The 23,371-nt window shown below is 39.9% G+C and overlaps 1 protein-coding gene across 2 annotated transcripts in view; it reads left to right on the forward strand.

The window, feature by feature from the left end:
* The window catches only part of ptbp3 (polypyrimidine tract binding protein 3), a 78,673-nt gene that overhangs the window by 34,745 nt on the left and 20,557 nt on the right, over nt 1–23,371 (forward strand). Inside the window, exons 3-7 of one of the 2 annotated variants that reach the window (XM_048595149.1) lie at nt 464–633; nt 5,575–5,721; nt 20,498–20,662; nt 21,689–21,799; nt 22,388–22,583. In XM_048595149.1, the coding sequence (XP_048451106.1) occupies nt 464–633; nt 5,575–5,721; nt 20,498–20,662; nt 21,689–21,799; nt 22,388–22,583 (789 nt within the window). The remainder of the gene's footprint in view (nt 1–463; nt 634–5,574; nt 5,722–20,497; nt 20,663–21,688; nt 21,800–22,387; nt 22,584–23,371) is intronic. The other variant, XM_048595148.1, reaches the window with a different exon arrangement.

The following is a 23,371-nucleotide window of genomic DNA, read 5'->3' on the forward strand; positions in this document are numbered from 1 at the left end:
ACATGGGCCAGTGGCTGAGGCACTGGAGAGCTGGTTTCAGTTGACTGCAGGGAAGGGAAGATCAGTGGCTTCTGCTAATGAAAATGTGCACAAGTGCTGTTTGTGAACAGGATTGACCTTCACTCTTAATCTTTCTTTGAACTGATAGCTACATGTTGCTGTCAGATGATAATGCGGAGCAAGAATTCTCTCATCTTAATTCCAAGTTTTTCATTGAGTTGAGGTTCCTAGTCTTGGAACAGATGTGGACTCGATAGAATGTCAGTTTCCTGTAATTACTGCACAATTATTATAGAACAGCAAAATCCAACAGGTATTAAGTGCATGCACAAATGATTCATTGTCCGTGTGTATTATGCAATTGTTCAGCTCTTTTTGAAGGTGTTGCAGACTTGATGTTAAATGTACAATATTAACTAGAAGAAATAAATGGTGAGTAATCGTACTTTCCTTTTTTTTTAAGCGAATGGGAACGACACCAAAAAATTTAAAGGAGAAGGATCTCCAAACCCTCCCTCTCGTGTTCTTCACATTCGTAAGATTCCAAATGAGGTTTCAGAAGCAGAGGTCCTTTCACTAGGTTTACCATTTGGCAAAGTCACTAATCTGTTGATGTTAAAAGGGAAAAATCAGGTATGTGGATTTGTATACTCTTATCAACCGAAAAGCAATTTTCAGGCAAGTCGGTTTAGTTGTTGGCACAGTACCTTGATGAAATCTCATGTGCCAAATATCCTCCTTGCAAACTACAGAATTTTTGATTTTGTAATCATATTTCTGTGAATCTTAAGTTGGAGAAATAAGCAGAGCCATTAATCCATCATTCAACTCATCATGCAATTTAGTTTCGTTGGGCTCTTAAACAAAATAGTCTTTGCTCCGGGGCTGCTTTAGCCTACTTCCTTGCAGCTATGAGAAAAGTAGATTGGTACTTGTTGATGAGTTTGTGACCCCTTTGTCAAGGATGATGAAAGGATGAGAAGAGGATGTTAGAAGCTAAGCAAAAGATGTACCACACCCTGTTTGCATGAACTTGCAGTTAAGTTCCAATATTCTACCTGATATTCCTGTTTCTGTTATACATGCAAATCTTGACGACATGCATTCTACTCCTCCCAGATGAAAGATATATATATTAAAAAGTTAGAACATGTCTTCGCTTTGCACAAATACAGCTTACTGCCCTTTATTGATGGAAATACTTTGCATTCAATGTAGACTAATTGAGTTGAAGGCAGTTTATTTATAGACTGTATGCTTGAAACACAAGCCATCACCCAGAGGGAAAAGCCATTTTAAGTACCTTTTTTCCCCAGTACTGTCCTCGTATAGCAATTTTCTTCTGCAGAAGTGCATTCAGCAGGTAATGCTTGAATTTCAGTCTTGTAGGAAGGGCTAGAGATGTGATCCCATATGTACACATGTTGAGAGTAAGCTTTAGTTCAGATCCTGACTTTGTGCCGGACTTGCAGACCTAGGGCAGACAATTGCAAGCAGCTGTCATGCATATGTGGGAAGTTGCAATTGAGCCCACAGTGCTGGGACAAATTTACAAAGTTTTCATCATAACCTGTTTGAAGTGTTAGTTGTGATTTCTAAAATAGAGCTGTAATTTAGGATTAGAATAGTGCATTGCATCATACGTGTCCATCACATTTTTGTCATAGAGACATGCCATCCAATTTAACATGACGAGAGATCTTGTTATCTGTGCTTACTTTCAGCAAAATATATTTTTGTCAAAGCAATACAGAATCATTTGAATCATAAAGCACTAAAGGAGGCATTTCAGCACAGCATAGGTCTTTGAAAGAACATAGACACATTTGCCACACTGCCCTTTTCTTTCCTGGTTCTTCTGCACATTTTACCCCATGATTACTTTATCCAATTTTCCTTCACACCTTCTTCTTCCACCACCCTTTAAATTGTGTGAATTTTAAGTATTTGAGTGCAGGCAGTTTTCAATATTATAATATGGTGAGATTATTCAGGTTTATTAGCCTGTACCACCAGTGATAGTAGTATAGGAGCATAGTTTTGTATTTAGTTTTAGTTATTATTCTACTTAGTTAACCTAGCAGTATTTCCCTGTAAGCTGCTTATACCCCTCTCGCTGCCCTTGAAGGTGGTGGTAAGCTGCCTTCTAGAACTGCTGCAGTCCATGTGCTGTCAATTCACCCACAATGCCCTTAGAGAATTCTGGGATTTTGACCCAGCTACAGTGAATGAGTGGTGATATGTTTCCAAGACAGGAAGGTGAGTGGCTTGTAGGGGAATTTGCTGGTGTTGGTGTTCTCATGTATCTTCTGGCCATGTCCTTCTAGATGGAATTGGTTGTGGGTTTGGCAGGATTTATGGTGAATTTTTGCAGGTGCATCTTGTAAATGGCACACACAGCAGCTACTCAGTGTCAGTGGTGGAGGGAGTGGCTGTTTGAGGATATGGTACCAATCGGGCAGGCTGCTTTGTCATGGATGGTGTCAAGCTTCTTGTGTTCTTGATGCTACACCTATCCAGGCAAGTGGGGAGTATTCCATCATGCCCCTGACTTTCACCTTGTAAATGGTGGCCAGGCTCTGGGAAGTCAAGGTGAGTTACTCATTAGAATATTCCCAACCTCTGACCTGCTCTTGCAGCCACTGTGTTTACTGGCGAGTCCAGTTGAGTTTCTGGTCAGTGGTATAAAATAGTGAGTGGCATGATAGGGTGAACAGCCAAGATCTTTATCCCAGGGTAGGGGAGTCCCGATCTAGAGGACCCTCACGTTAATAAGATTATATTGGAGATTCTAATCGAGCTGAAATTGGATATAGTACCCCAGGACCTGATGGTTTACATCCCAGTATGTTGAAGGAGGTGATCATCTTCCAAAGATCTGTAGATTCTGAAATTATTCTAGTAGATTGGAAGGGAGCAACATCACCCCATTACTAAGAAAGGAATGAGAAAGAAAGCTGGCACCTCTAGACATGTTAGCCTTGCATCAATAGTAGGGACAATGCTAGAATCTATCATAAAGGTTGGAATAAGTTGACACCTAATTGATGATCTGATTTTGGGGGTAGGCACTATGAATTTGTGAATGGAAAATTGTTTGTGATGAAATTGGCATTTTTGAAAGATGATGTTGCCTAACCTGATAAAGGGGATGAGTTGATTCATAGAGTATACTTGAATCTTCAGGTAGGCTTTTAATGAAGTACCCAACAGGAGGTCAGTTGAAAAAAATTTCAAGAACATGGCACAGGATTCATGTTTGGCTCACAGATATTAGGAAAGATAAGTCATTCTCATGTTGGCAGACTGTGACTAGTGGGGTACCAGAAGGATTGGTATTTGTGGCACCAGTTGGTTACAATATAGATAAGTGCTTTGGAGTTGGGGTCAAATGTAATATTTCCTAACTTGTGAATGGTACAAAGCTGTGAGTGTGTATTGTAGGGAAGATTTGAACAGGCTGGAAAAATGCGAGGCTTTCCACTTTGATAGGTGAAACGTGTGCAGATTATTTCTCAAATAATAAAAGCTGAGAGAGTGTAAATTCACGAAGGGACTTGGGCATCCTTGTCAATAAGTCACTGTAGGCTAAAAGTACAAATACAAGTACAAGTGCAGCAAGCCAGTAGGAAGGCGAATCGAATGTTAGTCTTTATTGCAAGAAGATAGGAGTGCTGGAGTAGTAAAGGTATTTGCATCATTTATATAGGACCTTGGCTGAACTGCACCTGGAGTACTGTGTGCAGCTTTGGTCTCCTTTTCTATGGAAAAATATTGCCCGAGAGAAAGTACACCAGACTTGTTCCTGGGTGGTGGGACGGTCCTCTGAAGAAAGATTGGGCAAAGTGGGCCTACATTCTCTAGAGTTTCAAAGAATGAGAGGTGATCTTAGTGAAACCTACAGAATACTTGAAGAGATAAATTGGGGGTGATGCAGATATGATGTTTCCTCTAGTTGAAGAGCCTAGAACCAGGGGCACAATTTTAAAAATAAGCAGGGTGCCACTTCGATCCGAGATAAGAATTTTTTTACTTGGAGCGTTGTGAATGTTTGTAATTCTCTACCGCGGAGGGCTTTAGAAGCTCTTTGAGTATGTTTAAGGTAGAGATTGATTGATTGATTTCTGATGATCAGTAGCATACAAGGTTATCATAACAGGTGAGTGCAAGGCATTGAAGAACAATGAACCTATTGAACTGAGGGCAATTTCAAAAGGTTGAATGGCCTACTTGTGTTCCTAAAGACAATTTATCTTCCATAAATCTATGTTGATTCTGCCCAACTTTAGCATTCTTTCCCAAGTCTCCAAATATCACATCACATCCTTTGTAATAGATTCTGACATTGTCCCTATTAACATCAAACTGATAGGTCTGCAGTTCTTCCTTCTCTGTTTCCCTTCCACTGGAATATTTCCTTTATCTGTATAATTTTGAAAGATAATCACCAATGTGTCTAGTATTTTTACAGCCACCTCCTTCAACAATTTGAGATGTAGCCTATCTGCTCCAGGGGATTTGTTAACCTTCAATTGAGCTTACTTTTTAAGTATTGCCCCTTTCAGTAATTTATTTTAGTTTATTTGTTTCATAAATACTTGGAAACCAAGGGATTAATGGGAAGTTTTAAGAGTTGTCCTCTGTGACAAATGGGCATAAAGAAGTTTTTGTCTCTTTGCTATTTCCCCAATTATAACTGTTCTTGTTCCTGCTGTACTGGGCCCACATTTACCTTGGCTAATCTTTTTCATATATCTAAAGTAATTTGCAGTCTTCTGTTGTTTCTCAATAGCTTGCTTTCATATTTTCTTTTCTTTCTTTATCAGTTTTTGTCCTCCTTTTCTTGGTTCTACATTGCTCCCAATCTTCAGGTTCACTACTTTTCTAGCATCCTTAAAACCACTCCCTGTGATCTAAGACAATCTTTAACTTCTTTTATTACCCACGATATTTGCCTTTCTCATCAGATGTTTGTCTTGTAAGAATGTTCATCTGATGTAGAGTGTGTATTTCTCTAAATGTTTTTATTGATATCTCAAATATTTTGCTCTTAGGAGAATTATTTTGGTACTTTATTTGTATTTGTTGTGTAGTTGCACAAAATGGATCATTTCTTTAAACCTTACTTATCACCGTTCTGTTGTCACCAAAAGGACTATTGAAGGATAGCTGTGATTCATGGGTATTGAGCAGCTTGTTTGTTTTCTGTGTGAGCAATTCTCACCAGGTGATGCGCCTTTTTTCTTTTGCAATGCAATTTGTGGCTCGTGGTTCTCAACAGACCATTTCTGTAATGTTGTAAATTGAATCTCAACCATGTCCCTCACATTAGCTGTTGAATTTGAATTATGACATGTCATGGAATAGCTCATTTTAGATGAGGGGCCAGTGGTAATGTTGAAACTAACAATTTCGGGTTCAGTGTGTGTGATATCCACATTGATGCAAAGAATTCCCTAATGTATTACAGTCTGACATGGGGATTTATTCACATGAGTTTTAAAAACATGCTGTGCTGTGTTGCTTTAAGTTAATTCTTTCATTGAGTGCTTCTCCCTCCTCCCGCTCTTGCAGGCTTTCCTTGAAATGGCTTCAGAAGAAGCAGCTGTTACTATGGTGAACTATTACACCACAGTCACTCCACACCTCCGCAATCAGCCCATCTACATCCAGTATTCTAACCACAGGGAACTGAAGACTGACAACTTGCCTAACCAAGGTGTAAGTATATGAGTAGTTTTGTTTTCCTTTGAAGATGCTGCCGTGCTCACGAACTAAAATGTTGTTGTTCATTCTGCTAAATTTTCTTACAAAAACAAAAATGTAGAAATTGCACAAGTGTTTTGTGTGAACTTAGGATTACCTTTTACAACAAGGGAAAGGTTTAGAGAAGCTGAATGTTGGCAGAAGGATAACTGTAACATGTAAACAAAATCAGTATGTCTTGTAATTTTTTTTGACCGTGTCCCATATGTTTTAACGTTGGAACCGTTAAGTTGTTTTGTGTAGTCTCTTAAAGGGGTGGCTTGTTGATGGCCTATACATAAACTTTCAGAGTACCACATGGTCACAATGGTGCATCTTATTGTGAACATTCATCAAAACCTTATGTTCAATATATTGAGCTGTTGCTCAGCTTATCTATTTAATTGTTTCAGCTTTTTGAGAGTGACAGGAGAGAGCTTATCTTAACTGGGGAAGAGTGGAAAATTGCCTTGATAATTCTTGGCAATCTGCAACTGATGTACATGGCTTTGCATGTGAAGTTGTAACTAGTCTTTTACTTTTTCAATCTGGTTGACTCGATTCCCAACAGGATAGTGAATATGCTGTATAGTAGAGAATAAACATGGGTGTCATAATTATCTATGAACACCTTCCTATCTTACCACTTGCATCTTGTATGTCATCTCCTATTTCCCTTCCTTCCTACTCCTTGCCTCGCCCTGCCCTGCTGCGCTCCCATTTCTATTCTGCCTTGTTCCTCTGCAGTGATGTAATCAAGCTGAAGGTGAGCTTAAGAAGAATACTCCATTCTGTTACAGTTTGCCTTGCACTCCCCTGACTCTAAATTATTAAGAAGCTAACTTCTCCCCTTACCTACTCTACCTGTTTTCTTGATCAAATGGGCTTTGTGAGATGGTTTGATGCAAGCAAAGATCTGCCTTTAGCATTTCATACTAGCCTTGAGTTTTAACTTATTGATCTTATTTTTGTGATAGTGAGGACCTGATTGCATATTAGTAGAGATGTAGAGGAAATATTTCTGCTTGTGCAGGAGTCCAAAACTATGGGTCATAATGATCATATCATCATTCGCAAATCAAGGAAGTAATTCAGGAAAATCTGCTTTACTCAAGAGTTTGTTAAATACAGAGCTGGTGGGGCAAGTAAGAGATTAATTCAAGGGGTAACAGCTCTGCATGTAAGATGGAAGAATATGCTGATCAGGTTAGATGAATATTGAAAGGATAATGCTCAAAAGAAGTGTAAGCACGACCAAGGACTTATTGAGCCAAGTAATTTCTGTGTACATACTACATACTCTTCATGAAATCTTGAACTTTATTGATGGTGTCAGGGTTAAAACAACTAGAAGTTGTTGTCAATTGCCTTCTGAATTAACAGCAAATAGTTGGCATTACGCCAGGTTGAAAACCTCAGGCAGGGGAACAAATATGAAAGTGAAGCTGCTTTTGTTGCACGAAGACAACCCTGATAACAAAGAGGAATTTGCCAAAGGCAGATCTTCGCTTGCATCAACTCATCTCCCAAATCAGTTTGATCAAGAAAATGAGTAAAAATAAATAAGGGGAAAAGTTAGCTTGGTAATAATTTATGCAGTCAGGGGACTGCAAGGCAAACTGTAACAGAATGGAGTAGTTTTTTAAGCTCACCCTCAACTTGATTACATCACTGCAGGGGAACAAGGTAGACCAAAAATGGAAATAGGGGCAGGGCAGGGTGAGCCAAGGAACGAGAAGGAGGGCAAATAGGAGATGCAGGTGGTAAAATAGAAAGGTGTTCATGGATAATTATGACACGCGTGTTTATTCTCTATAATAGAGCAGACTTCCACCAAGATGGTGAATAGAGTCAACCAGATTTAAAAAAAAGTAAAGACAAGTTACAACTTCACATGCAAAGCCGTGTACATCAGTTGCAGATTGCCAAGAATTATCAAGCCTATTTTCCACTCTTCCCCAGTTAAGATAAGCTCTCTCCTGTCACACTCAAAAAGCTGAAACAACTAAATAGATATGCTTAACAACAGCTTAATATGTTGAACATAAGGCTTACATCAATGTTCACAATAAGGTGCATCATTGTGACTGTGGTAACCCGAAAGGTTCTGCATGGACCATCCAGAAGTTTCCTATTTTCAATTTCGCCTAGGGAGCTTTCAGCCCAAGGGCCTGAATATTGACTTCAAACCAACCCAACGTTCTAGTTGCAATCCATTTTAATTGCCCCTCCCACTCTGGCGAAATGTCCATCCTTGGCGTCGTCCACTAGTGAGGCCAAATGTGAACTGGAGGAACAACACCTGATATTTCACCCAAGGGCCTTGAGTATTGACTTCACCAGCTTCAAAATCCCTCCATCCCAGCCTTATCCCATGTCCTGCTTCCCTGACCTGTACTAACCTGTCCATCTTCCTACTCCCCTATCTGCTCCACCCTTCCCACTGACCAGGCACTATAACCCCTTAATCCGCACCCACCTATCACCCTTCCACTTTCCCCAGCCCAGCCCCACCCCCCTCCCACTATTTAATTCTTGGCTCCCCTCCCCCTTCCCAGTCCTGATGAAGGTTTTTGGCCCGAAACGTTGACTTTCCTGCTTCTCTGATGCTGTGTTTATCCAGTTCAACGTTTATTGACTCTGGCTTCCAGCATCTGCAGTCCTTACTGTCTCGTAGAATTTGAGAGTTGTCGTCTTGTAGGTTTTTAAAACTTCATACACTGTTTAATTGTATGTTTCCAATGTGCTATCAAATAAACTTGGCCTTTACAATCAACTGATAGGCTGGAGTCAATTAGGAAACGAATACAATGACATGATTTGTTATTGATAAAATTCTTGTGTCTGCATTCACACCCTGGGAGTGGCCCAGAAAATAAGGCTCGACATGTACACTGAATGTATGTTTTAAAATGGAGTCATATTGGATCAAAAATCAAAATCCAGAAGTAGTTTGTTTAGTTTTAAGTATGTTCTGTTGTGCTTTATAAACTAAGAGCACTGTAACTCTTAAGACAAAAATGTTGTAGTTTGTTTAACTTTTTAATCTGGAAATTCATCACATGACAGGAATTAGCTAACATCTGTAAATTGAGATTAACTGAACGCTGTCTTGTTGAAACCATTTCACATGAACTGTATTTAATCTTTGTTTTTCATGTACAGCCATGCTCAGTTGTTTCAGTATTGGGCACCCAAGCCTAGGAACAAATCAAGATTTAAAGGATCTTTGATTTTTAGTCTTTGTTTTTGCTGTTTTGTTACAAGCTGACTACTTCTAAAACCATGTTTCAAATTGCCACAATTAACAACTACTCGATTCTGGTGCCTTGAAGGAGGCACAAGTTTACAGACTGTCATTTTCAAACTAATTCTGTATTTTGTGTTAAATTTAAGGAGAATGCTTCTTTTATTTCTCACTTCGGTTTTGTGAGGAATTGTGCTGAAAACAGACCTTCCCAGGATGTGTTTCCTCTCCACACCACTTTAATTAAAGGCTCTGCCAAGTGCATTTTTAGTCAAATCATGTCATAGATTCTGAGGCACTGGACTTGGGCTTTGCAGGAATTTTTTTAATAAGTTGTGGATGTATCCTACTGTATACCCCTCAGTTTTTGTAATCTATCCCAGCTCTGTCTTTAAATTTCTTGAATTTGCAGCACCCCATGCAGTGCATGGTACAAATTAGCATATTGCCTTCATTTTGACTCAGTATGCTCCATTTGCCTGGATGGGTGCAGTTCCAACAACATTCGAGAAGCTTGACACCATAAAGGACAAAGCAGCATGCTTGATTGGCACAGCATCAACTCTCCACCACCAGTGCTCAGTAGCAGCAGTGTGTACAATCTATAAGAGGCACTGCTGCAGAAATTCACCGGTGATCCTCAGTCAGCACCTTCCAAACTAATGACCCCTTCCTCCTAGAAGGTTAAGAGCAGCAGATACATGGGAACGCCACCAATTCCCCTCAAAGCCACTCACCATTCTGACTTGGAAATATATTGATGTTGCTTCATTATCACTGGTTCAAAATCCTAGAACATCCTCCCTCATGGCACTGTGGGTCAACCCACAACAAATGGACTACACCAGTTCAAGAAGGCAGTTCGCTGCCACCTTCTCAAGAGCAACTAGGGATGGGCAGTGAATGCTAGCCAATGAGCATCCCACAAAAATGAATTGATAAAAGTACAGATGACACATTCTTTGTCATATCTTGGTGTCTATATGTCCAAATTACGCAGCATCACATTCATTAAATAGTACCACAATAATACATCATTTGCAGATAGCAAAGCACAAGCTGTTCCAATATATTGTTGCCCTCCATGATGGCTGGCACATTATTGCTATACGTTATTCTTCTTCACTTGTTACACTTGCCCCATGTTCTGTGTAACCTTGATGGAAAGGCCACAAATTGTAAAACAAACCTGTGGCCTATCACAGAGGAAAATGGGAAGTTCCTTTCCAACTCTCTTCTCTGAGATCAGATCAATCATTTTAATGTTTTTGTCATTCAGTCCTCTGAGATGGAGCTGTCCTACAGCAGTGAACCAGAGAAATCTGTTGTTCAAATGTTGACAACACTTGCAATCGGGCTTGGGCTTTTTGACTGAATGCACAAAATGTGCAGTTACTAGTTAAAATAATTTGTTAATTTCAGTGCAAAATTCTAGTTTTAGCAGGGTCACTTCTGGCTGTTACCTGACATACAATAGTTGAGCCGCCAAGTTGATGGCACTGCAATTATAAAATTAACTGCATCTAAACTTACAGGTAATCTTTTCTGTTGGTTTGCTTGATTGTACTTCAGCAAATTGGAACATATGCTGTTGATCACCTGAAACAATGGCTGATAATCCAGTGAACACCTTTTGCTACTTGGCATTAACAGCAAAATGGTCTAATGAGTTTCAAGAACAGTCGTCAAATTTTTTTCTTCGTCAGGTTTCTCTCCTCCTCCCTCGTCTTCCTAAATATGGTATTATTTTCTGAGGGGTATTGTTGCATAGGTGCCATTTGCTATCACTAATACATTCAGTTAGTAAATGTCTCAAAGGAACCTGATCCTTTTCCTTCAATGCCCTATAAGTTCCAACTTGAATCAATTGAAAGCCATCAGGAGGTGAAACTGAATCAGTTTATTTGCTGTCATCTTTGCACTCTTGCCCCACTCCCGTGAATGTCTCTGAATCAAACTTGAAATGACTGTGTATTCTCGTTTGAAGTTCATCATTTCTGCACAGACCAGCGCACTTGCAGATTTGACTTCACTGACTGATCTTGACCAGCACCAGCAGAGTTCACTTTCCAAATACACCTAATGTGTACATTAGTGTAGCACAGATTCTGGTTAATGCAAGTAAAAGTGTGCTGAGACACTACTGCCAAGTAGGTGATCTTATGATCACCTCCATGAGCAGGTTATTTTAGGAGCAACATTCGATATATTGACACTTGCAATAAACAAATGGCACGTGCCCCATGTGATTTGGTGACAGAATTACATCAGCCAAGAGCGGCCCAGATTCACACTTCTTTTATTCTGAGGAAGCAATTGAGTTGGCCAGTGTGATGACTGGTGGGGAGGAAAGAAAAATGTATCTCCTGAAGCCCATTAGTAAATGGTCATGGATGTATTGGATCTGGCAACAATATATTCTGCACCTAGGAGCCTCATACCACTCACTGTCATGGATCCAAAACGAAGAATGGTCAATTGGGTGATATCTCCAAGACCACTAAAGGATTTTTCAACAGTGTTTCAATATAGAACACTACAGCACAGGAACGGGCCCTTCAGCCCACAATGTGTGCCGAACATGACGCCAAATGAAACTAATCCGTTCTGCCTCCCCTTGGTCCATATCCTTCCATTCCTTGCTTATTCATGTGCTTATCTAAAAGTCCCTTAAATGCCATTACCATATCTGCCTCCACCACCACCCCTGAAAGTGCATCTCAGACTCCTACCACACTCTGGGCAAAACAACTTGCCCCTCACATCTCCTTTGAACTTTCCCCCTCAACTTAAATGCATGCCCCCTAGTATTAGCCATTTCAACTCTGGGGAAAAGATTCTGACCACCAACCCTGTCTGCACATCTCATAATTTTATAAACTTGTATCAAGTCTCCCTTCAGGCTCTGCTGCTCAAAAGAAAACAACCCGTGTTTTTTCTAGCCTCTCCTCAGAGCTCATGCCCTCTTATCCAAACAGCATCCCGGTAAACATCTTGTGCACCCTCTCTGAAGCCTCCACATCCTTTCTGTATTGTGGCAACCAACATTGAATGCCATACTCTGTGTGGCCTAACCAAAATCTTGTAAAACTGCAACATGGCATCCTGACTCTTGTACTCAGTTGCCTGACCAATAAAGGCAAGCATGCCATATGCCTTCTTTACCAACCTATCTACTTGCATGGCCACTGTCAGGGAGCTGCGGACTTGAACCCCAACATCCCTGTGTACATCATTGCTGTTCGAAGCCTTGCCATTAACTGTATACTTTTCCTTTACAGTTGATTTCCCAAAGTGCAGCACCTCAAACATAACTGGATTAAACTCTACCATTTCTCCACCTACATCTGCAACTAATCAATATCCTGCTGTGTCCTTTGACAAACTTCTACACTATCCACAACTCTGCCGATTTTTGTATCATCTGCAAACTTACCGCCCATCTACGTTTTCGTCTAAGTCGTTGAACACCACGATTCATGGACCTCCAGCCTGAAAAACACCCTTCCACTATTACCCTCTGTCTTCTATGCGCTCGCCCATTCGGAATCCAAGCGGCCAAGTCACCGTGGATCCCATGCATCTTAATCATCTGGATGAGACTACCATGAGGGATCTTGTCGAAAGCCTTACTAAAATCCATGCAAACAATATCCACTGCTCTACTCTCATTGATCACCTTTGTCACCTGCTATAAAAATTCAATCAAGTTGGTAAGACATGACCTGCCCTGCACAGTCATGCTGACCGTCTCTAATTAGGCCATGCTTTTCCAAATATATGTAATTCCTATCCCTAAGAATTTTCTCCAAATAGCTTCCCAACCACCAGTTCCCAATCCAGGTCTATAGTTTCCTGGATTATCCCTATTTCCGTCCTTGAACAGAGGAACAATATTAGCTACTCGCTAGTCCTCTGGGACTTCTTCAGTGCCTAGCAAGGATACAAAGATCTTGGTCAAGGCCCCAGCAATCTCCACTCTTGCCCCTCTCAATAACCTAGGGTAGATATCATCGGGCCCTGGGGACTTGGCCACTTTAATGCTCTTCAAGAGATCCAACACTACTACTTTCTTGATGTCAAAATGTCCTAGCATATTAGCATGCTCCACACAAATCTCACTATCCTCCATATCCTTTTCTTGGGTGAATACCGATGCAAAGTACTGATTTAGGATCTCACCCGTGTTGTCTGCCACCAAACGAAAGTTCCCTCCTTTATCCTTGGGTGGTCCTACCTCCTCGCTATTTATCCGCTTGTTTTTAATGTATCTTTGAATGCCATGGGATTTTATTTAACCACATTACTAAGTCATTTCATGGCTGCCTCTTGCCTTCCTAATTCCCTGCTTTCTTGCTTTCCTTATACTCTTCACAGTTCCTGTCTGATTTTAGCTTCCCAAGCAATATGCAGTATGGGTCACTTTTTTTTTTCTTTTCTGCGTCTCCCAACCATAAATAAACCATTGCTTCACTGCCGAATCACTTTGGAATAGGTTGTGCTGCATCCCAGAGATTGCCAACAGTTGCAATTTTAGTGCTGGTGATGAAGATGGAAGCGGGAAGAAGATTGGGGGTTTAAGAATGCAGTTTACTGTATGTCACGATCAGGTGACAAAAAGGAACATGCTCCCCTCTTTTTTTATGCCTCTTGGTCAGTCGCATCAAATATCTTAACTAAGTTTCAGTAGAAACTGTAAACTAAATCAAAATATAGGAGTCAACTCCAAGACTACTTTAAAACAAAGAGGAGCTTTATTATCACCTAACCCTGAGGGGGAAAGAAAATAAAATGCAACATTAAATTCTCCCTCCCTCCCTCCCTCCCCTCAAGAAAAGGGAGAGAAGGAACGTTGTTGATTGAAGCAGGAAAATAAAAACAAATGAAGTTTTCAAATTTTGAGTTTGAATTGAGAGCAAAACCTGAGTCCACAGCTGTTGTCTTGTTTTGTCGTCTGCAGTGAAATTTTCAGGATAAGGTTCCAAGGTGACCACGGCTGTGACCTGAATATCAAGGGTATATTTCAGTCTTTGAAAGTACAGGACGAAATGCAAAAGAGCTGAGGTAGTTCTGTCAATAAAGGATTAAGTCAGTACACAAGTGAGAAATGCTTTAAGTTTAGAAGTTCAAAATGTAGAATTAGTTTGAGCAGAGATAAGAACTTGCACAGTAATTTGCGGATGTTGCATAATGTGGGAAATGTTTGTCCTGTACAGTGGCTGCATAGTAGGACCAAGTAGAGAACGGGAAATAAATGGGGACTTGCAAGAAAGGTACTGCAAAAATTATGAGAGATTTTGCACGAATTAAGTTGGTGCAAGTAGCCGAGAGGGCGAGATAAGTGTATCAGAACAGTTTCTGAGAAAAGCGTATAGTGGAATCCACCAGAAACCAGGGTGTTTTGGACATGGTAATGTGTAATGTGACAGGATTAATTAAAGACCATGTAGGAAAGGGACATTTGGGCAAGAAGGATCACAATATGAAAGAATTTTGAATTTATTTTGAGACTGAGAAATGTGGATCCGTAAATATTATCTTAAAGGCAGTTACAAGGGTATGTAGTCCAGAGTTGACTGAAGTGGACTGGATTGATGGTTTAAATGGGAAGATGGTAGAAAAGCAGTAGCAGTTGAGGGATATTTGATAATTCAAAATGGATGTTTTCCAGTAAAGAATAAGGACTTTGCAAGAAGTTAATTAAGTCTAACTAAGGAAGTTAAGCATTGTCAAATAAACAAAGTTTTTAAACTCTGCAGAGATTAGTGGTAGAACAGAAGACTGGGAAGGTTTAAGAAACTAGCAAATGACTAACAAGACAATGAAAGGTGAGAAATTGCAGCATGAAAGAATACTCGCAAGAAGTATAAACACTCGTAAAAGTTTCTACAATGCAACAATGAAAAAGAATGGCTAAAGTTGAAGGGTAATGTTTTCGATAACTGGAAAATTAATAATGAGAAAGCAGGAAATGTTTGAGGCTTCACACACGTTTTGTATTGTTCTTCATCCTCAAAGATAGGCAAAAAGGAAGGAGGCATTTCATCACCATCACAAAGAGAAAAAGTAGTGAGAACATTCAGGGACTTGAGCCTGATATTTGTATTTGCTGAACATCATTGATGATACAAAGGTAGGTAGGAACAAAATTGGGAGAAGCTTGGAGACTGCAAAGGTCTATGTTGAGTGAAGGACCATAATTTTACCAGATGTTGCATAATGTGGAAAATGTTTGTTTGCTTTGTCCAGAAGAACAATAAAGCAGAATATTAGTTAGTGTGATGACCTGGGTGCTCTTGTACTTGAATAATCATGATATGTCAGCATGTAATTACGTAATTAATGAGGAAGGCAAATGGTGTGTTGTCTTAATGCAGGTTGATAAACTATAGAAGTATGAAGTCTTGCAACAGTTGTACAGGTCAACCATGATTGTATTGAATAGTGGCACAAGCTCAAGAGGATGAATGACTTTGTCGCTTTCATTGTGAAAATAATAGTTTTGTTGGGCACTGGGATGTCAAAAAGGGGATGTGGATGCCAAATAATATATGAAGAAATGATGAAGTAAGATGTTTGCATTTGTGAGGAAAATTAGAAAACAGAAACCATTAAGTCAATGACAAGTCCAATAAGAAATTCAGAAGAAACTTCTGTACCCAGAGGGTGGTGAGAGTATGAAACTTACATTATTGTTTAGGTAAATAGCAAAGATGCACTTTAAGGGGACTCTGGATAAACACAAGAGGTGATAGAAGGTTATACCCATAGAGTTAAGTGAAGGGGTTTGGGAGGAGAGTTGATTGAAACTTAAACACCAGCTTTGGATCAGTTAGCCTGAAAGGCCTATTTCTGTGGTGCATTGTTGAGATGGAGCTACTGACTCTTGGGTGGTTGGAGAAATTAGCTAATTAGGACTTGGAATCAGAAATCTGCAACAGAATGATGAGTTGGTGAAATAGTTTGCATGCCTGGGTGCCAACATGATTTATTTTCTTTTACCAGGCTACTGGACACTGAACCTGCTGTGGCAGCTTTTTATGCTCAATTCTTCCTGCTTCTCACCAAGCTTAAAGTTTTAGGCATTCTATCTTGCCTATGTCTTGACTTTGCCTTAATCTGTGTCTCATTATCTCATGCTAATAACTGTTGCAACTTCATCTTCTGCTTCCCCCATCTTAAGCACTTCACAGCATATCCAGTCTCTTTTCCTGTGTGGTGTTCTGTTGTTCGCTAAATACATTTCATTGATAATGGATCCAGTAAAGGGTTCTTGCCTGAATAATTTATTTGTCTTCTCTTTTCATGTATGTCTGATATGGTGAGTAGTTTCTTTCCAGAAGGAAAGTTAATCCCTAACATTTTTACTTCTTGCTCACTCTTCTGCTCTCGTCTGTCTCTAAAAGGAAAAGGAAGTAGATTTGGCAAACCATCTATTTTCATTTAAGTTAAAGACTTGAAGTGCAGTATGGTTATCAGTATCATCATAATACACAGCTTTTGGCCTCCCAGTGTACAGTTGACATTTTTTCCCAGTGCATTGTTGTTGATAATAGGCAAATTTTGTATAGTTTAAGATTTCAAGGCCAGTACTGTATTCATTTCTTCTCTCTGTTCTTTGGGAATTTATGAAGTCTCCCCAAATCTTCATTCTCTCCATTATCATTTCTAGTCGTACATTCTTTATCAATTTTACTGAAACCCAAGTTTCACTGTGTTGGGCCTCTTAAAACTTTTATTTCTTGGTCTAAAGGAAGCATGTGTGTTTCTATTGCTTTTGCTTTGGACTAGCTTATTTCTTATGTTTGGGCCTCTGCATTCTTAAGTTCATGTTCATGCTGTTTCTTTATTGCTGGTGTTTTATCTTCTGGTAGGATGCAGGCTATGATTTAACATATGTGTATTTCTCTCGGGGTCTCTGGGGCTCCAGATATAAATAGTTGAATATGATTTTAGCCTAGCTGCACAGTGTGCATGCAACAAGTGGTCAGAATGCATTTTACCACCAAGGCCAAAGCAGTGCTGGAAAGAATTCTTTTCTTTCACTCACTGTCTGGCTCTCCCTTCACTCACTCTAAAGAACCTGCCTCATGTTACAGATTTTTGCCAATACCAGATGCTGGTGAAAGGAAGTTCACAGGGTCACCTCAACTGATAATATCACCTCTTCAATCAATATCAGTGAATGGAAGATCATTCCTCATTTTTGATGCTAGTTTCAATTATGTGGCATGGTGGCTCAGTGGTTAGCACTGCAGCCTCACAGCGCCAGGGACCCGGGTTCGATTCCAGCCTCGGGTGACTGTCTGTGCGGAGTTTGCACATTCTCCCCGTGTCTGCGTGGGTTTGCTCCGGTTTCCTCCCACAGTCCAAAGATGTGCAGGCTAGGTGGATTGGCCATGCTAAATTGCCCATAGTGTTCAGGGGTGTGTGGGTATAGGGGGATGGGTCTGGGTGGGATGCTCCAAGGTTCGGTGTGGACTTGTTGGGCCGAAGGGCACACTGTAGGGATTCTATGATTCTCTGATTTTGGAATATTATCTGTATTTAATCGGTAGCCTCCCGTGCAACTTGATCAGAAAATTATGATTTGAGGTACGTACCAGAATTTGAACACAATCTGGACTCGAAGAATAAATACTGGCAAATGGGACTAGATTAGTTTAGGATATCTGGTCGGCATGGATGAGTTGGACCAAAGGGTCTGTTGCCATGCTGTATATCTCTATAACTCTATATAACTCTAACAGGACTTCTTGTCCCCAGGCAAGCATGCTGACGGCTGTAAATCAATTCCCTTTCCACCATTTTCAAAAAGTTTTATTTGTTAATGATGCTCTTTTGTCTAGACCACTTTTAGTGGTACTTGATAACATATTGTAGAAACTGAATAAACCATCCAAAAAATGCATGTTTTCTTGTGACACTTTGGCGGTTCGCGGTTGCTGTGCCAATTCACAAGAATGGTTGTTAAATTACAAAGTTAGGTTGGGGAATTGACTGTTAAAGAACAAGGCAGGTAGATGGAGTTAAGGTGCACATGGTGACCTTAATGTGTATGTTGTGCTATAAACTCGGTGTGGAGCTTCATGGTATAGTTTGTTTGAATAGCATTTATAAGCTATGTTAATTTGGATTTTAATGCAATATTTATTTGAATTTCTTAAAGGCAAAGCTGTTTTTATTCACTCTCAGTTGGGTATTTCCTTCCATGCTGTAGTTAATTATTGAGAGTTTATTCCATGAATTGAATAATTTATTTTGTGATGTTGCTTTTAAGCTTGGCATGATCTCGGACTCTGGAGTTGAAATTTTCAACCTAAGAATAACAGCCCTGTTGCTTGTATAATCATCTCTGAACATCTGGCCACGTTGCTCAGTTTTCCTGGCCTCTGCTGCAGAGCCCACCAAATAAAAGATTTGGTGTGTGTGTGTCTATGGATTTACAGATGTAGTGGTTTTAACTGTCAACTTTGTCAATTTAGTGTTGTCCTTTTTCTGCTCCCTAGGTCTCCAATGACTCCAGCTATTGTCTGGATGCCCTCTTTTCTTCTTACTTGCCATTTCCCGGATACCATTTGTACTATGGCACTTAGTTTAGTGCAACAACAGAAGTGTGTCTACTTTCTGTTGTCAATGAGCATGGAAACACACCCTTCGGTCTGACCAGCCCATGCTGACCATGATGCCAAACTAAGCTAGTCCCACCTGCCTACATTCACCCATATCTCTCAAAACATTTCTTATTCGTGTACTTAACTAAATGTCTTTTAAAGCTTGTGACCGTACCCGCAGGCACCACTTCCTCTGGAAGTTCATTCTACGCACAATCCACTCTGCATGAAAAAAAATGCCCCTCATGTCTTTTTTAAAATCTTTTTCTTCTCACTATAAGAATATGCCCCCTCGCCTTGAAATTCCCCATCCTAGGGAAAAGACCTTTATTGTTCACCCTTATCTATACCTCTCATGATTTTATAAACCTCTAAGGTTATCCCTCAACCTCTTGTGCTCCAATGAGAAAAAGTCCTAGCCTATCCAGCCTCTCCTTATTACTCAAACCCTCCGTTCCTGGTAAATCTCTTCTGAACCCCCACCAGCTTAATATCCTGCCTATAATAGGGCAACCAGAACTGGATACAATACTCCAGAAGAGGCCTCACCAACAACCTCAATATGACGTCCCAACTCCTATACGCAAAGATCTGAGCAATGAAGCAAGCGTGCTAAGTGCCTTCTTAAGCACCCTATCTATATGTGATGCAAATTTTGAAGAATTATGTCCCTGAACCACGAGGTCTCCGTGCTACCCAAGACTCTACTTTTAATTGTATAATTCCTGCCCTTGTTTCTTTTACTAAATGCAATACCTTGCATTTGTTCAAATTACACTCCATCTGTCATTCTTCAGCCCAGTGATCCAGTTGATCAAAGATCTCTTTGTAATCTTCGGTAACCTTCACTGACCATTATACCACCAATTTTGATATCATCTGCAAACTTATTAATCATGCCTTCTATATTCACACCTGAATCATTTCTATAAATGACAAATAAAAGTGGACCCAGCACCGATTCCTGCGGAACACGGCTGGTCACGGGCCTCTAGCCCAAAAAACAACCCTCCATCATTACTCTATCTCCTGCCAATTGGCAATCTCTCCCTGAATCTCATGTGATCTAACTTCACTAATTAGTAAACAATGCAGAATCTTGTCAAAGGCTTTACTAAAGCCCAAGGAAATTATGTCGACCACTCTGCCCTCATCAATCTTTTTGGTTACTTCCTCAAAAAAAAACTCAATCAAGTTTGTGAGCCACGATTTCCCTTGCATAAAACCATGCTGACTATCCTTAATTATTCCTTGCCTCTCCAAATGTATACAAATCCTATCTGTCAGAATCACTTCCAACAACTTGCCGCCACCGAAGTCGCACTCGTGGATCTACAGTTCCCAGGCTTCTCCTTGCATCCCTCCTTAAACAAAGGCACAACATTAGCCACTCTCCAGACATCCGGCACCTCACCCGTAGTTATATATGATACAGATATTTCTGCAAGGGCCTTGCAATTTCCTTTATTTCTATCTTTTTTTATTTCTAGTCCTCTATTTCTGATTTTATGTAACCCTGATTTCCATTGCTCCACCATTGGGAGTCATCCCTTTGGTTGCCTTGGCGCCAAGCTCCAGAAATCTCTAAGTAAAGGAGTTCTGTCTGTTTCTTTAAGATACTTTGAAACTTCTGTCCAAGCCATTTCACCACCTTGTTGAACATCTGCTGATGTGGCTTGGTGTCTGATTCTTTTTAGTATAAAAGCCATATATATGTGTTGTTGAGGCAGGTGTTCTTTCTGTCCTGCTGTGAATTTATAGCATAATGTTTTTAAACTGAAAGGCCTTTGTAACTGTGGGGGACATGTTCCATAAATGCTAGGAAACTTGTGTCAATTGTTACAAGCTGTACTTGACCTTTTTTTAAAATTAAATGTCTTTCTTTCTACAGCGAGCCCAGGCTGCTCTGCAGGCAGTAAATGCAATGCACACTGGCAACATGTCAATGGCAGGCAGCACAGTTAGTGAGGGGGCACAACTAGCTGGTCAAAGTTCAGTCCTGCGCATCATTGTGGAGAATCTCTTTTACCCTGTTACTCTGGAGGTTTTGCATCAGGTGAGAATTCACTGCATTTGGCTGTGAAGAATAGCTACTCAAAGCAATTGAGCTTCAAATGACTTGTTAATGATGTTGAGGGCATGTTGATGTTGATGTTAAGTGAGTTGAATTTCGGAATTCCTAGAAAAGTAAACCGCAATATTAAAAGTGTAAAGCATCTGCAACATTTACATTAAAAATCACTGAATTTAGTACATTATCATGTCTGATTTCTTTCTCTTTCACCCCCCTTTCAAAAGTCATCTTGTTTGGATAATTTTTTGCCACGTGCCATTTTCTAAAATAAGCAATTTATTGCTAGGCCCCCATTAATAAATTTAATCTGGTTGCTTTGAGGTATAATTTTGAGTGCCATCATGACTTTTTAAAAACATTTTTGGCTCCATTCAAGCTTGTGGACAAATATCGGGGCTGTGTTTGGCAATGCTTGATGGTGCAGAAACCATATGGAGTTGGCTGGGCATCATTTTACAATCTTATATAGTGGGTCCCTGGACAAACACCTCAGTGCCTATAATACTCTGCCTATAATAAATATTATGCATGGACTTCAACTAATGTATTTTGCTATTCAGTGAAATATACAGTGTTTTAATGGCTTCGGTTAGTGACAACACAAATCCCGTCTGAGAGAGATGACTGGATTATCTCCCTTGTCGTTCATGCTTTAAGACCACACAGATGTAAGTGACTGATGTGGGCTTACACATACATAAGTTGTACTGTGCAATTATCTTCTACATTTTGCTGGGGAAATGACCTTACTTTGATTGTAGGACTAGTTTTTTTGTCATGTGTTCTGTTTGCTGAGTACATAGACTTTGTGTGTTATAAAATAGATTGATGTTAGCCTGCCCTGGCTTCAACTCATTGATGACTGATGCTGTCAATACTCAAATGTATTTTCATTTGTAATTGTGTGTTAAGGCCTGGTACTTTTCCATTTTCAGGGGCTGGTAACAACTTAACTTGTCAGTTTACTGCTTTATTCTATTATACTGATGCATATTTCACTCCGAACAGATCTTTACCAAGTATGGAACCGTGCTGAAAATAATCACTTTCACAAAGAACAATCAGTTCCAGGCACTGCTACAATATGCTGACCCAATGCATGCTCATCATGCTAAACTGGTTAGTGTTGGGTACAAGAGGTAGTCCCTTTTTATAATCATTAGCCGCTACATATCTATTAAGACAAGTCGTTCAATAATTTAGAATGAATCTCTAGGACAAGCACTGTCTTCTTGATGTAACTTCTATTTCTAGGCTAATTATACTACTTTAATTGGTACACAGTTTGTCTAAAAAAATTTTGATACTATCATTAATAAAAGGAAAATCTGACTGCAGACTATACTAATCGGTTCTTTATTTTACATAAGGATCACTAATATCGAACCGCTTTGTGTTGGGTTTCCCATTATGCGTACAAACCCATACAGTATTTTGAATAGGCTGTATCTATTGTTGCTCTGTAAGAAGCTATCGGTAGGTCTCTGAGAGCTATCTCTTAGGAGGATTCCTTCGACTTTGCTTTTGTTTAGCATTTCCCTGGGATTGCAAATATCATACTTGCCTCAAGATGTCAAGAATTGAATAGTGTGCTTTGTTGTTTATACCATGCATGGTGAGCTTAAAATAAATTCTATGGAATGCCACCTGTTGCTTTAGAGGTCCATGGATTGGTGTATAATACTCTTCCTACTTGACTTTCTCCAGGCTTTGGATGGCCAGAATATCTACAATGCTTGCTGTACTTTACGTATTGAATTCTCAAAGCTGACTAGTCTTAATGTTAAATACAACAATGACAAAAGCAGAGATTTTACACGTCTTGATCTTCCTTCCGGCGACGGCCAGCCGACCGTTGATCCTTCTGTGGCCGCCGCTTTTGGTAAGGAAAGCTCACTTCTAGGTAAATACATAATGACAGGTAAATTTTATGTTTTGTCGTTTGTTGAATCTTTTCATTCCATTCTGTCTTCAGTCTCTCTATGCTGTGTTCAAATCATCTAAATGAATTGAATCATCAAGTTAATTCTTCTTTTCACTGGTGACTGGGTATTTAGGGAACAACTTTTTCTCAAACAGTGGAATCAAGAGACGAAGGGTAGTGACTTTGAAGTTAATTGATAAAACATTCAAGGTGAAGACAAGAAGAGGGAATGGATATTTTGTTGAAAAGAGAGAAAATGTACGGAGATATAGGAAAAAGAACAAGGAATTGGTACTATTTAAAAAAAAAAAAAAGTACTGGTGCAGACTTGATAGATTAAGCAGCCTTGTTCTGTGCTGTTCATTCAATGAATATGTCCAGCCATCTCCTAACGTGAAGACATGTTTTATCATTTTAAGTTGTCTTGTGTATTGTGCAGATCATCTTGGTAAAAGGCCTGTGCCAGCCTGATCGCCAGTATTGCTTACTTGTGAACCTCTGAACAGTAGTATTTTCTAAGCAGAACAATGAACTGTGTAGTCAGAGTTGTGCCTGCAATATTGTGTTTTGGAACTGCCACACATGCTATTTTGGCTCGGTCAAGAGACTCCAGCGTAACTTCAATGAACTAATTAGAAGGGAAAATCATCAAACTTTTCTCAAAAAATAAGTTCGTAGAATCCCTACAGTGTGGAATCAGGCCATTTGGCCCACTAAGTCTACACTGACCCGCAGAAGAGTATCCCACCCAAATTCACCCCAGCCCT

This window comes from Rhincodon typus, chromosome 3 (genome assembly GCF_021869965.1).
Source record: "Rhincodon typus isolate 14 chromosome 3, sRhiTyp1.1, whole genome shotgun sequence".
Classification (NCBI taxonomy): Eukaryota; Metazoa; Chordata; class Chondrichthyes; order Orectolobiformes; family Rhincodontidae; genus Rhincodon; species Rhincodon typus.